This window comes from Anomalospiza imberbis, chromosome 1 (assembly GCF_031753505.1).
Source record: "Anomalospiza imberbis isolate Cuckoo-Finch-1a 21T00152 chromosome 1, ASM3175350v1, whole genome shotgun sequence".
In the NCBI taxonomy this organism is placed as follows: domain Eukaryota; kingdom Metazoa; phylum Chordata; class Aves; order Passeriformes; family Viduidae; genus Anomalospiza; species Anomalospiza imberbis.
Genome location: NC_089681.1, coordinates 152,180,923 through 152,197,178, shown reverse-complemented (window position 1 = coordinate 152,197,178; position 16,256 = coordinate 152,180,923). Strand labels below are relative to the sequence as shown.

The window sequence follows — 16,256 nt, the reverse complement described above, 5'->3', positions numbered from 1 at the left end:
GATATTTAGGTCCTCAGCCATGAATGAAGATGCCTGTGAACTTCTCCAAAACTGTATGAGGGTTTCAGCAACAGCCAAGTGTGAACAAGGGAAAGATCCAGAAGTGAGGAAAATAGTGCAGGAAAGAACCTGCTGGACAGAACTGGAGTCATTAACTATATCATTATCTATAACTATTATCATTATAACTATTATAACTATTATCATTAACTATAATGTTAAATACACTATAAAAAATACTAAGCCTTGTTATGTTACAGTATGTCAGTGTGAGCGTAACCAAAGTCCTTGTGTTCATTAAAATTGCATTTTAGACAAAAGATATTCAGTCAATGCAATCAACTTGCATTTAAGTAAAGCATTTGACATACAGTCATGAAGGGAACCACTCCTTAAGACTGAAAAATGGGAGTTGGAGCAAGACCTGGCATAGGAAAAAAGTGTTCCTTGTACAAAAAAGGAGAAGTATGCTAAGAACACTTAGTACTGATAATTTTGGGTGTCAGTATCATTGCAAGGAAGAGGATAGTACAGAGAATGTAAGGAAGCTCAGAACTGCATAATGGCAATGGGACGATATATAGCATTACAATGCACAGGATCATTCAAGCATGGTGAATACTGGCAATCTGTAATACTATGTATAGTTCTGGTTTCTTGAGAGGTAGATTTAAAAAGATTTGAAAGACATTAATTTAACTTGGATCAGATAAAACAAATAACTAAGAGGATTTCAAGAGGGGAGCCTCTCTAACTTGGCAAACTAGAAGTACTGCCCTTGGCAAGCACAGCAAAACAAAAAAAACCCCAAGCTGGCAGATCACAAGTATGTCTCAGGTAAGGAACCTAACTAGTCTTGAAGTGGCAGTTGTGTCATGGCTTCCATGACAGAGGGAACCAAACTGGAAGTGCCAGGATGTCCCATGCAGTTCCCTAATCCAATCTTCCTATGTGCAAAGTTTGCTGGGTTGAATTTTTCTTACAATTACATTCCAGTAAAATTAAATCCTTCTCAAATAGCTGACCTGGAGTGGCTCAGTGATCCTACCCAACCAGCATGATGCTCCAGGACTATGGCACAGGCTTGACCAGAGAGCCTGGAAATCCAACAAGATGTTACCTGGGCCAACTGCCTGAGTCATTATCATAGTCAGGAACAGTAGTGAGGAACAGTGAGAACCCACCTCCTTTGCCACTACTACATAAGATCATTTTTAAGAGTATTCAATATCTTCCCCTCTCCCCTTCAAAGTTCCCAGAAAACATTAGCAAGAGTCTGCAAAAAGTCTGTGGGTAACAGATGCTGACTGGCTGGAAAACACTCCAGAGGCAGTTCCAGAAAGCTGGAAGTTTTACCCCATGTTTCACATGCACTCCACAGCCACCAGTGCACATCCCCTGCTTGACAGGACAATGATGTACACAGCATTTCTTCGTCCCACAGATGGTGTAAGGGATTTCTGCCACACTAACTGCAGCCTAACAGAGTACCTTAACCCAGAGAGAGGTCACATCATTGATACCAGTACTGCAGCTGCACTGATAAAAACCCCATTGCAGAAGAGACTTCTAGCAAATGCCTTATTACTCCATCAGTTAAAGCTATTGGCTCACAGCAACAGATACTGAAAAGCAAGAATATTTGGTGACAGCATGGTTCTGAAAGTATCCGTAGAGATTTTTGATACACCTATGTAAGGCTCTACCTATTAAAGAATTATCATGGACTTGGTAAAGAGTCAGTGATCTTCTGCTGGCAAAAAAGTTTGATTACCTCTTACACCTTTTAATCTTATAAAGACAACATGCAAAATAAAAACTGAAAATAAAAACACTCCCACAACCAACCTACCCAAACAAAACTAAAAGCATCTTGAAATGGACATATATTTTCAGCAACAGCCTCACTATACAGGATGTATCATTGTCTGTGAAAACAGTTTGTGTGGGACAGACAAGACTGACAGTACAAGAAACTTAGCTTTCATTATAAAACAGGTACAGACTACCAGCAGAGCAGGATTGAGGCCTCAACATAATTACCAGGGAGGCTGCAAATGGTTCAAAGGTCTGGGTTTAATGGTAGCTTAGTCTTTTCAAGACAGCAACATAAGAGATCTAATGGCTTACATATGAAAGGCTCTGCTTTCAGAAAGTGGCAGGAATAACAAGAGAAGAAGTGATAGCATAACATCAGGGGTACTAAAGTGGGCTCACGTCTTTGGATGGCTGGTAGTAGGCACCTGTGAAATCTCAGAGAAGTGACTTCGGAGCCTGCCAGCAAGTTTGGGCTCACTTTAGCAGTGGAGCTTGAAAACTTGGAAAGGATATGGAGGAACAAGACACACCTGTCCAAGGGATTCTGAGCCCAGGAAAAGCACCAGCAGTCAAAACAACTTAGATTAGGATGTGACAAGGGTATGTATTTTGAAGCCTTTAGGGACTGAACTGTACTGAAGAGGGTAAAGAAAAATAAAAGTATGGGAATAATGAGAGAGGAGAGCAGAGAGAAATCCCAATGTTTGGAAAAGAAGTAGAAGATGTAAGCACTGAGGATCAAACACAGGCAGACACCAAAAGCCAGACGTATCCCCAGGGATAACAGAATTAGTAACTATCCAGACAATACAGACCCCTCAGCCTCTGTTGTTTACACAGGTTCACTTCAGCCCTACGGTGACACAACCATAAAAATCATAACCTGGCAGCTCTACTGGGCCAGAGACCTGAGCCTGAGCCCACTCCCTCAGGTACAGCCACACTCTGGAGCAGGTTTTGGCCAGCCTCAAGAAAGGATCTAAAGCCTTGTGGAGACCCGAGGCCCCAGTGCCGAGCTGCCGCCTGGCAGCCCAGCACCACGGTCCCTCCAGCAAGCGGCAGTGCTGGCTCGGCTAACCCAGGCACGAGGCCGCGCAGGCCGGGCTGCTCCGCGCTCCCAGCCCCCAGCCCAGCCCCAGCCTGGCTCTCCAGACTTTCACCCACTGCCTACTTACTTTTTAATTAGATTTTTACACAAAAAGTCAAAGAATTTTAGAAAATTCCTCTAATTACACTAAGATGCTGAACTGATTGTGAAGGGAATAGGAAATGAAAGCGACTCACCCTCTGAGGGAGAATTTTGTCAGCCATCTTCCTCCTCTTGGCACTGTACATTTTTTAAAGAAAAAAACACGTTACCATGGTGACAGATCTAGGAGTAACGAGGCCACCTGCTAAATTATCCTGACATCTCCACATGCTGGTGCACAGCTGTGCATGCATCAGCAAAAGGGTCTCACCCATGCCCAGGACCTCTCGTACCCCTTCTCTCAGCAGCCTGGGGAGGCAGTTAGGTAAGAACAAATCAGAGCTGTCTGTTATGCATCCTGGAAAGAAGTCTGTAAGTTCTTTGATCACAGCGTCTTCTGTGGTGCAGGGCGGCAATATATGCAAGTGCATGTGCACACACTGCTTCTAGGAACAGACAGGCTTGCAGAGGACGGTCTCACGTGTGGCGTGCACAGACACACCTATGCGTGTGCACATCTGAGGGGCTGAGTGCCTGCAAATGGCACATCAACTTGTTCAAACAGACAACACGCATTTATTCAATCATGCCCAAAATTAAGTGCTGAAGAACACACACACGTATGTGTGTATTTCATATGATGTATGAAAACACACATACATGGACACCCTTCCTTCGTATGTACGTACATACACACTTGTTTAACATATTTGCATGAGTGATAGATAAAGGTAGAAGGCCTTACATTTCAACATTTCTTCATCTTTATTACCACACACGTGGGAAGATGTATGTGTGCCTGCAGCGTGTATACATACTGTGTCCATACCCATACATAGGCACATTTCTATAGCTATGGTTTTAAAAACATGCTTGCGCTCATGTACATAAACACAAATGTGTATGTGCCTAAGAAATGCTGCTGTCAGGAAGACTGTATTCAGATTCTAAGAATTGTTCATGCCCACCAAACCTGTCACCCAGCTTTCTCTAACAGGGCCAAGAGGGAATTCAGGTCCTATTCTTCATCTCTTTAACTTGTGAGGCCTTTATCTTAAGGAGGAGATTAATCACCCCATCTGTGACAGACAAATGGGAGAAAGCAAACCACCTGCTGCCACTCTGCCATGTCACAAGGACACCCCTCTTTACTGTCTTCACACTGGAAGTCTGTCATCAGCCGTGTCCACATAAAAGCTGTTTCCACACACATTGGTGTGGCATATTCTCTTCCTACGTTTGTTAATATTTCAGCCAGGGGTGAAATACCAGATTCTTAAGACTCTTCCCCATTCCCACATAAGCCAAGGCTGAGGAACTCTTTGTGCCTGGAGGTAGAGCGGGCAGAAAATTCAGTTACACCCAACCTAATAATGAACAATGTCCCTTTTAAAAAGTGTAGGAATAATGGGAATGGAATGTCACATGGTGTGAAACTCCAACACCTTCCACAGCTCACAAAATGAAATCTGCACTGAAACACTTCACAGAATCTGGAAGTAAAGGCTAAGCAAGCCCCAGCCTCCCAAAGGGATTGGGATATGCATGTACCTGCAACAACCCCATAGGCTTGTAAATAAAAAGCAAGAAAAAAACAAAGCAACATCCCTAAACAATCTGGATCTCAACCAGTTCTTCAATAATCTCTTACAGAAATGAGATTTTTGTCTCCACCAAACCTGCCAAGAAAGGACAAGTGCAACTTTTCTTGGCCTATGCTAGAAAACATAGAACTCATTTTACCCCCAGAATTGGACCCAAGGTGCCAGAAAAGTGTGCCTGAAAAACACATAATGAGAAATGACAGGGAAGTGGAAATGAAAAAACATTCAATACATTATCTGAAGGGAAGGCATGGCAGAAGAAACAGAGAAACTCTCTGAGTACCCAGGCAGCACTGGTGTGAACTAGGCTCAATGCAGTAGAGATCACTGCTGGGTCTCAAACTAGAAACACTGAAGTTAAGAACAGGGGAGGGGAACTTTTTTCTGTGAGTCAGGTCACCAACTTTTAGCAAATACTGTCCTCTAATGCTCCCTGGAAACTAGTTAGTGACTGAAGTTTACCTTAATTATCCAGCAGGGGAAATTTTTCAGGTTATATCCACCCTAGTACCTGAAGGCTGGGCATTATTTTGCGCAGTTTCCTGGAGAACCTCCTGGGAGATGCTATAGAATGTGCATTTTGGCTGGTGCTGGGAAAGGCCTCCAAGAGGCACATGCACTGCTTGTGCTCACGTGCTGCATTCACACACATTCCTTCTCTCTTCAACCTTTTTCAGTTGTAATGTATTAATACTCTCAAGATCAGTGTCCTTTCCAGATGCATCCCAGACACAAGCATTCCCAAATCTGGCTTGCTGATCCAAGGTATATAATCTGGACAGAGCAGGACTCCTGAAGAACTGAGTTTAGAGAGTCACATTTTACCTACAGCTGGATTCCCTGACACCACCAGAACACTGCCTGAGGCTGTATATACATCTATAATGATTTTGTAAAAGGTAGCCCACGCAGATGACTGCACCCTATGTGCGTGTGGATCACACTCAACACTCAAGACTGATGAGGTGCTGCAAAAAGAAATTAGTTAACCTACTTAAGAGAGAATGCATTCAGCAATGTACAAGGGGGGCATATTTCAAAAAGAAAGTTCCACACAGAAATCCCTCTAATTTTATGAAATTACTTCCAGTGCATATTTGTTTACTTTATATGTAATAACACTTGGGACAACTGCAAGTTTTATGACCACTCTTCTGAGTGACCATAGTACAAGCATTCACATGACAAATCAAAGTTTTTTCCGCTTGTGTCATTTACAAACTACTAGGTTAGCCAGTCAGAAATCAGAGCAACTATACAGAACCGGCAACAAATAATAAAATAATTGTACTATATTAGAAGAGAACTGTTCATTGATTCTAAAGGCTAAACATACTAGACAAATTTATGGCCTGACAAACCTGCAAAGTAAAAGCAGAATAACTTCAAAACCAGACATTATTAAAGGTTGGTTTGTTCAAGACCATTCACAAACAAACAAACAAACAAAAGTAAAATTTACCAATGTTTTTCCTGCTTAAAAAACTGTCAGTACACAGATCTTCTATTCTGTCTCATTTGATCTTAAAAGTCTTATCTACTGCTAAACAGGTATCATATTTGCTTCCTCAAATTGTCCTCCTGTGTTTTCTTTCCAGAACACTCACCTCCTAGCTCGGTTCTGAGTGGCTTGCTGCTGCTGTTGCACCTGCTGCTGCACCTGCTGCTGCTGGACCTGCTGTGGTGCAGTGCGTTTTCTTGTTGTTTCCATCACAGTCTGGGGCATACCAGGTCGCACTGAGGGACTTCCGACATATGGGGGGCCTGGAGGACCCATGGGAGCCCCCTGATGGGGCATTCGAGCTCCTGATGGCATCCCAGGGCGCTGGAGGAAAAGCGAAACAAGAAAAGCCAGTTTGGTTCCTTTTTCTGCAGCTGCCAAGACATTTGTACATCACGCGACACAGGCCTCAACAGAGTCCCCGTTTTGACCATCCTGATAAGCACTAAGCAGCAACACAAAGCATGCGAGCTCTGTCACTGGTGTATCTTGGATATCGTGAAGAGGCATTCAGGGATAAAGTAGACAGGAAACAGGGAGGCAAAATACTAGGCTTGGGAAAACACTCCGTGGTCAGCAGCATATCCAGAGAAGGTTACAGCTGAAAGCTCTACCTTCAGCCAGAAGGGAACACCCCATGGCAGCGACACGCAGTCCACACTGGTGCAGCTCACGTGCTGCTCCAAGCTGCGAGCACACTCCCACTGCGTGCGCTGCACTGCAAGCAGGCGGCTCTGATCAGCCGTGAGACAGAAACTAGCACAGGCAAACACCAGGACAAACATTTTCCATTGAGAGCCTTCTACTTCGCCTACACCAGAGAGCAGTGTAAGTTCATAACGCAACACAAATCCTTTATAGAAAAGGTCATGTCTCAGATCAAGCCTTTAAAATAAATAAATAAATAAAAAAGAAATGGATGTAGTAGTTTGTCAGCAGCCCCTGTAAGCATTCTAAAGCCCTGGCATTTATGTTGACTTCTGCATGCTCTTGAGAGACACTTGAGTCAGATCATGAGCTTAGACACAAGACACACAGTAAATACAATTCTGAATTCTAGAAGTTTATAGCCATCAAGGAAAACAACCAGTAAAATAATGACTGCCTGTAAAATGCAATTCAAAACAGAGAGATTATCTCTTACTGAGAATTGTCAATACGCACATGTCCACATACATGCAAAAATACAGACACACACACACACACTCTCTAAGCATTTGAACCAGAACGAAAATAAGGATAACCACACAACAAAAGTCCTCTGAAAGCCAAGTCCCTCTACAAAGTCTCTTAAGGAAACCAAGAGGCAATGTCATCCATTATGGATAAACAATTGGTTAAAGGATAGAAATGAGGCAAATGTAATTGGTTCTGAAAACAAAAGAAAGGCACATGTAAAATTCCATTGGGATATCTCATTTTCAGCATATTTAAAACAACCTGGGGGGGAAAAGAACCAAAAAAAGCCAGGAAAAAAGCAAGGAAGTGAAGAAGTTTGTTGGTAATGCTAAGTTATTCATGCTGACAAGGACGAAGGCCAGCTTCAAGAACTGCAGAAGGACTTTATGAGACAGAACAAATGCTTAAAAGAAAGATGCAAATGTAGTTCAATGCATATTGAATTGAATTACAAAAGGGGAAAAAACAATCCAAGAATGACAGACAAAGCGATGGGCCCTAAGCTGATTGCTGTCCACCAGAACCAAGACCTTGTTTAAACAGACACTTCCAGAAAAATATTAGTTCACTGGTTACTAGAGGTCAAAAAAAGTCATAAAGAAAAGAAATAAGGGTGGAGGGAACAGAGGATATCAGTGTGCCATGGCCATGGTTTGTCCACAAGTGAAGGTCTGTCTGTGTGCAGCTCTGGCTCCTGCAGCTCAGTGATGGCAGAGCAGAGCTGAAACAAGGACAATGAACAGCACAGAAATTCTTAGCATACTGAACGGCATCCAGGGAAGTAAAGGTAAATATATTGTGACTTTTCATCTGGAAAGAAGTGATCCAAGGTGATCTAAAGGGGCATTTGCCAGAGCTCTGCAGAATCATGTGTGGCCTGGGGAGGACAGTCAGGTATTGACTGTTCACTGCCCCTGCCAGAATAGCAAACCCTGGCCATCAGCAGGACGGTCAGGCTCACAGACCACTGGAGGGGTGAGTTTGTCACACTGTGGCTATCAGCCCATGGAACCCTCTTCCAAAAGGGTGCTAACAACATAGAAGACATACTTTGCTCAATAGTTGCAGACTGCGAAAGTACTTGGGAGAAACACACTACTGGACCCCAAAGTGAGATATGTGCACTCCTGAGGGTATGCAAGCCAGTCCACTAGGGGTGGGAAGAAAATATTTAGTGCACAGTCAACAATTATTTTAAAAAGTTTATTTCATCTTTATCTCCTAATTTCTGTGATTTCTAAATATATAAATATGTATTATAATAAAACATAATTCTAAAAGTAATTTGGACCCACATCTCCAAATTAACTACCCAAATCCACTATAGCTCCCAAAGCCCCAGCTCAGTGCCCTCCTTGATCACCACAAGTCTTAGATATTCCTCATGCTTGTATCTATAAAGGAAACTGAAGAAAGGAGAGGAATGGATGATCAGCAATACGGGCTCTAACTGGTATGGACAGAGAAGCAAGGCAGGAGGTAGGAGAGCCACCAGCGCAGGAATCCAAGCAGGTGAATTCAGCAAGTGTCGATGTAAGAAAGCAATGGCAGATATGGCCACAGAGAGAGCAGCAGGCAGCAGACAGACCAAACTGCAGCTTTGTGCAAAGCTCCAAATGTCCTCTGCCATGAGCCTGGAGCCCCGAGAACAGCTGGAATAGAACGGTGCTCTCTGTTCCCGTGTATGCGCCCCGACCCTCTGACCCAGGCAGAGTCAGCGGAAAGAAATGGCCCAGAAAATGCTTCTCTCTTGAGCCTGCATTTAAGATCTGTCATCTGTCAAGCCACACATTGTGGCCTCCTTCCAGCAAAGGGCAGACCACCAGGCCAACTGCTGCCTGTCAGTCAGCTGGGAACATCTGACAATCATTCAGAAGAGTCCGGATCCTGAGCACAGCCATCTCATGGAGACTGACTGGCTGCATGGATAAAACTGAAGGCCCACTTTGGTGCTGCTCTAAAGGACAACTTAGGGCTTGAAGAACAAGGCCAGCAAGCTAAATCTACTCTCATTTTTGGTCTTATGTTTTTGAACTTCCTTCAGTTTCCTTTGTTAAGCACTAAAATAGAGAAACATAGAGAAAGGACAAACATGGGAAAAGAGAGGCAGCTCTAGCAAAAGCACATTCGATCTCCTCCGCTGACCGCCTCATTCCTTCGCCTCTGTTCTCATGTTCCTACCTCCGAAATCACTCATAGATAAAATATTACTATGCAACTGTGCAACCGTCTTCCTGCTGCAAACCCACCAGACTCCCAAGATACAGAAATGCGTTATCTATTTAAACTTTGATAAAAGAACATACAAGCAGTATCTCACCTTATCTAAAAGCTTATTTTGCTCTCAAAGACAGTGATGGACAATACATCACGTTTTTCACAACAGTGACATTAAAAAAGAAAAGTCTTCATACTAAAGAGTATTCCAACACCATTATGGCTTTTGAAAGAGATCTTGAAGGTGCATCTATCTACAGGTTAGGATCTGTCTCTCCCCCTCCTCCTCAGCAGGATGGAATCTGTCTTAAACAAGAAGCATCCATGGGAAAAACTGCAGTGCAAAATAGCACTGACACATCCTCCTTTCTGGAAAATCATTTACCTGAGACTCCCATCCCTGACCTATCTCTGTTTGTACCCACAGTCCTATCTCCTTTGTGCCTCCATTGATTCCATTTACATGTATTAATCTGCACAAACACCTCACTGGATGGAGGGCAAAACCACTGTTGGCCACAGGAAATGAGGAAGACCACAGCCTGTCCCCAGCTGAAAGGACCACTCTCACAGCTCTGGGAAGGTGAAGCAGAGAACAGAGCAGAGGTGAGGCACAGCAGCAAGGCAAAGACACAAAGGCACACAAACAATATTTCATTGGTATACTGGTCCCCAAGAGTTCTGCCAACTGCCTGTGTACATGTGCACAGCCCATCACTGCTCTGGCTACAGCTGTTCAAACCTGAGCATGCTGTCAGTGCAGCAGAACACCACCCCCTGACACCTGCTGCCACAGCCCTTCACTGCCTTCCACTGACCAGCTTCCTAAGTCGTGTTTGGCTTGTCTGCGGTCTTCTTTGCCTGAACCTCCTGTCACATTCCTGCCTCTGTCCTCTTTGTCATCCTTAAGTGAACTTCTGTCTGACAGTAGTAACAAGACAACATTAGAGCAGTGCTTTTCTATGTTCTTCTGCTGCGGAGTCTTTTCTCAAGGGGATGTGCATCACAGCAGTCAAAACACAGAAGTAGAAAAAAGGAGTCCTGTCTGGACATACCAGTAAGAGGAAAATAACCTGGAGAACTGACAGGAAAGAAAGTGTCAAGAAACGTAAAGCAAGAACACCCACAAGAGGCCTCAGAAAGACTGAACAGAGAGCCAGGAGTTGCTGCATTGCAGTTGAGTGCTGAGCTGCACTTACAGCAATCTCCTGTCCTGGCAGACTCCATCCACCTCAGCACCACACAGGCAGCTCTTACGGCTGGCTCGTGGGGAACAGCCACCAGCTTCTTGTTAACAGAGACACCGACAGATATTGAGAATAACCACCACCACCAAGTACACAAACAGCATATTTCTTAACTAAAAAGGAGCCTCCAAGAAAAACGGAGAGAGACTGTTTACAAGGGCCTGGAGTGACAGAACAAGAGAGAAGGACTTCATACTGACAGACAGTAGGTTTACATTAGAAGAAAATTCTTTACTTATGAAGGTCATGAGGCCCAGGTAGTGGCTGCCTCATCCCTCGAAGTGTTCAAAGCCAGGCTGGATGGAGCTTAGAGCAATCTGGTCTACCGGAAGGTGTCCCTGCCCATGGCAGAGGGGTGGGACAAGGTGATCTTTAAGGTCCCTTCTAATCCAAACCATTCTATGATTTCTATAAGGCATAAACATAAGCAAGAGGAGGTACCTGATGCTGTCTGGAAGTAAGAATGAGTAACTAGAAGTACATTTCTTACCCTTAAGAAATTTAGACCAGATTGATACTGCGTGATGGCAACAAGTTTCTGCCTGCACAAATGGTTTCCCAACTGCATGTGTTGTTTCAAAATGGACCCTTAGAAGTAAAACAAATAAAGCTGGTACAAAGCTTCTCTCCTCCTTACAAATATAGATATTACTTCATGAGTTCCCTTTTTTAATGTCTATGAATCTTTTAGAGGCTTATTAAGCTGGGACATCAGTATCACAATTCTTGCTTCCTGCCATATTCACCTTCCTCTACTTCCCAGAAGATCCCAGTCTGTAAGTCCAAGTGTTCCAGGTACCACACATTTTAATATAATAGTCACAACAATCCAGAAGTCTTTAACTAAGAAAACATCCCATTTACTGAACTGTGAATTGGAACATGAGATTAAGTTCAGTTCTATTTCATGCGTGTCTGTTCACAGCTCAGAATAATCTACCACCAAGTTCAAGTGGTGCACTTGGATGTAACCAAAAGAAAAACCCAATAAAGTCTTTGGAATTGAAACAAATAAACCTTACAGACCAGCTTTGAGTTCCACCAGCTTTAATAGAGCTCATCATACCACTGCTGTGATCTAATGCAGAGAAGGGATTTTCTGTGAAGAACTACCAGAATACACCTCTTGAAAAGTATGGCTTTGGGAGGGAGAGGAACAACAGACCTCTGCAGCACCATGACTAGCTTGGAGAGAGAAGAAGCTGGTCAAGAGCTCATTGTCTCTTCCCTTACAATAATCAAACAGTTGGCAGGATCAGATAATTCCTTATGCAAGATAAACTGAAAAAATCCCTGACACAAAACACTGACTGGTAGAAGTTTAAAAAGGTTCAGGAAGATGGCATTAGACTAAAATAAAATCCACACAGAGGCACTACACAGAGGGCAGCTGTGGGTCAGAAAGCTCCCAAGCTCCAAATCAGAGTATTCTGAACAATCACTAAGGTTTTGCCTTCTTCCTGTACTTCCACGCTGCCTTCCACTGCCCCCATTCTACGTGGGATACTGAACTAAACGATTGTCTCACTATTGTCATATTCCTACAGTTTTCTGTTTTTTTTTTTTTTTTTTAGAAAGAGAAGAGCAATTCAAACATCTCACAGGTCCATATTATCCATACACCTACATTCATCAGCAAATCCAAGTTTTCTCAACCAGGAACTCAGATTTGTTTAACAAGCTCATAATGCACAAAATCACATTGATCTCAATTAAAGCCTCGACTAGCATTAATGATTTTATTTTCTTCATTATGTATGAACTTTTCTCTATTTGACAGTCTGAAATCAGTCCATGGCTAGAAAAGGACAAGCCTTCAGTCTCTACCAGCAGCTTGCTCACACAGTTAACACTGTACAAGGTTTTCACTCTAGCTGTCCCCTGTATCTACCTTCCCAATCAAATTCCTTGCCGTAAGGTTTTTTGATTTCTACAAGCTGCTCTACTTGCCCCAAATACCTCCTTGTTGACCACAGCAGGGAACATGCACACAGCAAACCAGTGCCTCCACTCCAGGCCCCGTTCCTTGAGGATGCCCTTGCAGAGAGAAGCACGCAGAGAGCTCTGTGGCAGAAAGTGGAACAAACTGTCCAAAACAAACAGTTCATGAGGCTCTTTTCTAGCCATTCCAGTGTTAGCTGGCTTATGCTCCGACAGGACAGTACCTACACCCATGACAAAAGAAAAATTAGTAGGATATATTAGCAAAGCTCTACTTTTTTCAAACTTGGCCATACTCTCTTCACCTCACTATTGCCAGTAGTGATCTCTACAACTGTGTGACTGGGTGGGAGAAACAGTCACATTTATTCACACACTTAAAACTAAAACAGACCACCATTCAATTTTGGGAAAATCTCTTTAGTTCTTCCCATTCTAATAAAACCTCCATAATATTTATAATATACTTAAATGTGAGTCCTTGAGTTCATGTAGTTCTTCCTTATCTCAAAGAAGTACCACCAGAATCTCCATCATCTTTGAGAGATCTTTACTTCTTTAACCAGTACCCAAAAGCCTCCAATGACAGAGATTTTACAGCTTACATAATCAGTCTCTATACTTAGAGATTATATATAAAACCAAAAATACTCCTATTCCCTCACTGATGAAGCCTTCAGAGGTCTCCCACTACTACTGCCCTCTGAGTTCCCAGTCTTTTGGCTTGTTAGTCATATAGGTTATCAAAACCAGAAAAACATTATTGTAAGTATATGCCATGGATTTACAATTGCTTCTGCGTTATTCCCTGCCTCACTTCTCAATCAGGCTAACAGTTTATGTGATTTCCTATTAGTTAGACACAAGTAGCTCACAGGACATCCAAGCCTTTCTCCTGAATGGTGACATTTCATTTAAACCCACAATGTATCAGGAGATGCAAAACTCATATATGAAATTCATTGCTTACCCCTTTTTCCAAATCACTGATACACCTGTTATAGATCCTCCATACCCATCAGACCTGTTGTTTAGTCTGTTCTAACACTGTAGAGTTATTTACCACATATATTAAATATTTGTTTACATACTGGCATGGTCTGAAATTCTTCTTTCACTGTTGTAAATGCCATTTCATATGAGACAGTTTATGTATTCACCATAAAATCCTATGACCAAATTTGAGAAGTAGATAGCCAAAGAAGAGGACTGAGGATAAGGAAAGAAGTCACATCAGCGATACACAGGTTTGTATGAATTAGCAATCTTGGAGTGTAACTAATATTAAACTGTAGAGATTAGCAGGAAGTATGAAATAACACCTATGAGCAGAAAATAAATATGGATAAGGACTTATATTGCCACAGAGAGCTTCCTAAGCATAGCAAAGAGGACAAAGACCAAGATCACTATGGGAAAAAGAAGGTGATTTGAACTGACAGCAATTACATTGTAAATACAGCTATGACTCCAGAGTTAAGAAAGGCACATAGACCTTTATGGGGTAACTGGTGGATAAAAGGCAAGAAGATTGGCTTGGAAGGAAGATAAAGTGGGAACAGGAAAAGGACACAGCAGCAGATTAAAAAGGTCAGAACAACGGGAGAAGAAAATGAACCTCTCAGCAGGTTCGTGTGTGCAGATGACACAGCCAAGGTCGCCAGCACAAGGCACCAAGCAAAGGTTCCTGCAGTCGAGTCACAAGAGGACAGATGTCTGGACAAGAGTTTTGACAAGACCAGCACCACAGACCTTCTCAAGACTAAACAGGCAGATACCTGTTTGAGGAAGAAAAGGACAAAAGAGAAAGAAACAAAGAAAAAAAGCAGGGGAGGGAGACACAGGATCCATTTAAGGGATCCAGCCAGCAATGAGGCCTATGGTAGGGACTAGAGGACAGAGGAAACCGAGGAAAGGAATGACCTGCAGCAAGACTAGTAACTTGTTCAACAAAATATAAGGCAACAGCTGGACACCTAGAGAAATGTCATAAAGACTGCCTGAAATGTACTATTGGAGAGCAGAAAATGCACTGACAAAAAGACAATCAACATAGATGTGGTGATTAAAGCCATATTTGTCCATACAAATGCTAGAAAGAGAGAGGAACAACAACAACAAAGGACTAAGTACAGCATGAAGTCTTTGGGGGGGAAAAAAGTTCTTCCCACAAAAATGATGTGCAAGACGCTGATGAAATTGAACAGGAGTAAAAGCATGGTAAAAATAAACAACTGAAAGATATTTAACCTTTCTAAAAGCCCAGCTGCTAACCAGAGGTGTAACAAACTATCAAGGTCTCAAGCAGGAGAGAATGAAGCGTCCCACTTGAGAGTTTTAACCTTTGAAAGATTTCACCTTTCAGGGGGATCCCTTCTGCCTGGGACAAACCAGGAAGAAGACATCATCTAAGCTGGCAGTATGGAAAAGCACAAAAGCAGGATCAGGTGCACAAGAGCAAAGAGCAAAGTGACCTTAGCAGAGGAACATATGCTTCCAGAAAGATCAAGTGAATCTAAGAGTTAAGTGCCCGTAGGAAATACTGCAGGAAATATCCTGTTAATTTAAGTGTCAACATAGCAAAAAAAGATTTCTCACAACATTCTACCTCTGTTTGCTTCTCCCCATTTTTTGAGGGGGAAGAGAAAATAATTTTCAATAACCAAATTAAGTAATATTATCATATATAGAATAAAAAAAATTATTCATTTGAAGAAGAGATTGGTCCTTGAAATTAGAGCAGAATCTGACTCCGAGAAATTCCACTAAAGTCTGCTATGCAACTGGATTTCTCAATGAATTAATTCAGGTGTTGACACACTTTGGGTAGTAACAAAACAGAGAAGCCAGTGCTAGGCAAACTCAAGGTAATGGCTGGCATGGCACATTCTCTTATTTGGCAGGATACATGGCCTGGAGAGATAAAATGAAGTTATAGCTTTTTTCCATCTTTTTTACGTCATGGAAGAGTGACTACCCCAACCCATGTTTTGATCAAAATGAACCCGAGATGAGGAAAAAACTAGAGGAAAGAACAAACCAGGCACCAAAGCAGAACTAAAGGAGATGATAATGAAGGAAAGGAGAGAGTGATACAAGAGGTGTTCAGGCACCAGAACAACAGCCAAGAAGCCCCAGCCTCAGCAACAAGAAGCAGGAAAATATATACAGATATTCCAGGCTAATGCATATATTCAAGTAAGATGCCACTAGCAACAAAAGTCCCAGGGTAGAAAAGGCAGACTTTCCTGGCATCCAAATAAGTAATGGAAATGAGCTCTGCTATATTCATTCCAGTATAAATTAAAAATTTCCCAAGCTTAAGAGCCCTGCATGCTGCTTTCACACGAAGGCCAGCTAGATGTGGAATAAGCAAATTCACATAACTATTTTTGCCGCTCTTCTTGATACTAAAGGAAGAGCACTGGTGTGCAAATGCCAAGGGAAACTTTAGAAAAGGCAAAATCATCCCATCTGCCACCTTCCCAACTTGCACTTCTGGTTCTGTTCAGATACAGACATCACAATGCAGATCACCTTGACAAACCCACATGTCCACA

At 42.6% G+C, this 16,256-nt stretch overlaps 1 protein-coding gene across 6 annotated transcripts in view; it reads right to left on the bottom strand.

Annotated features, from left to right (window-relative positions):
* Window positions 1–16,256, bottom strand: part of SMARCD3 (SWI/SNF related, matrix associated, actin dependent regulator of chromatin, subfamily d, member 3) — a 77,591-nt gene that overhangs the window by 32,844 nt on the left and 28,491 nt on the right. For 5 of the 6 annotated variants that reach the window (XM_068177055.1, XM_068177060.1, XM_068177045.1 and 2 more), the window contains 2 exons: window positions 6,219–6,436; window positions 3,103–3,145 (listed from right to left, as the gene is read on the bottom strand). In XM_068177055.1, the coding sequence (XP_068033156.1) occupies window positions 3,103–3,145; window positions 6,219–6,427 (252 nt within the window). In that variant the 5' untranslated portion in view covers window positions 6,428–6,436. Of the gene's footprint in view, window positions 1–3,102; window positions 3,146–6,218; window positions 6,437–6,726; window positions 7,001–16,256 lie in introns of those variants that run through there. The other variant, XM_068177027.1, reaches the window with a different exon arrangement.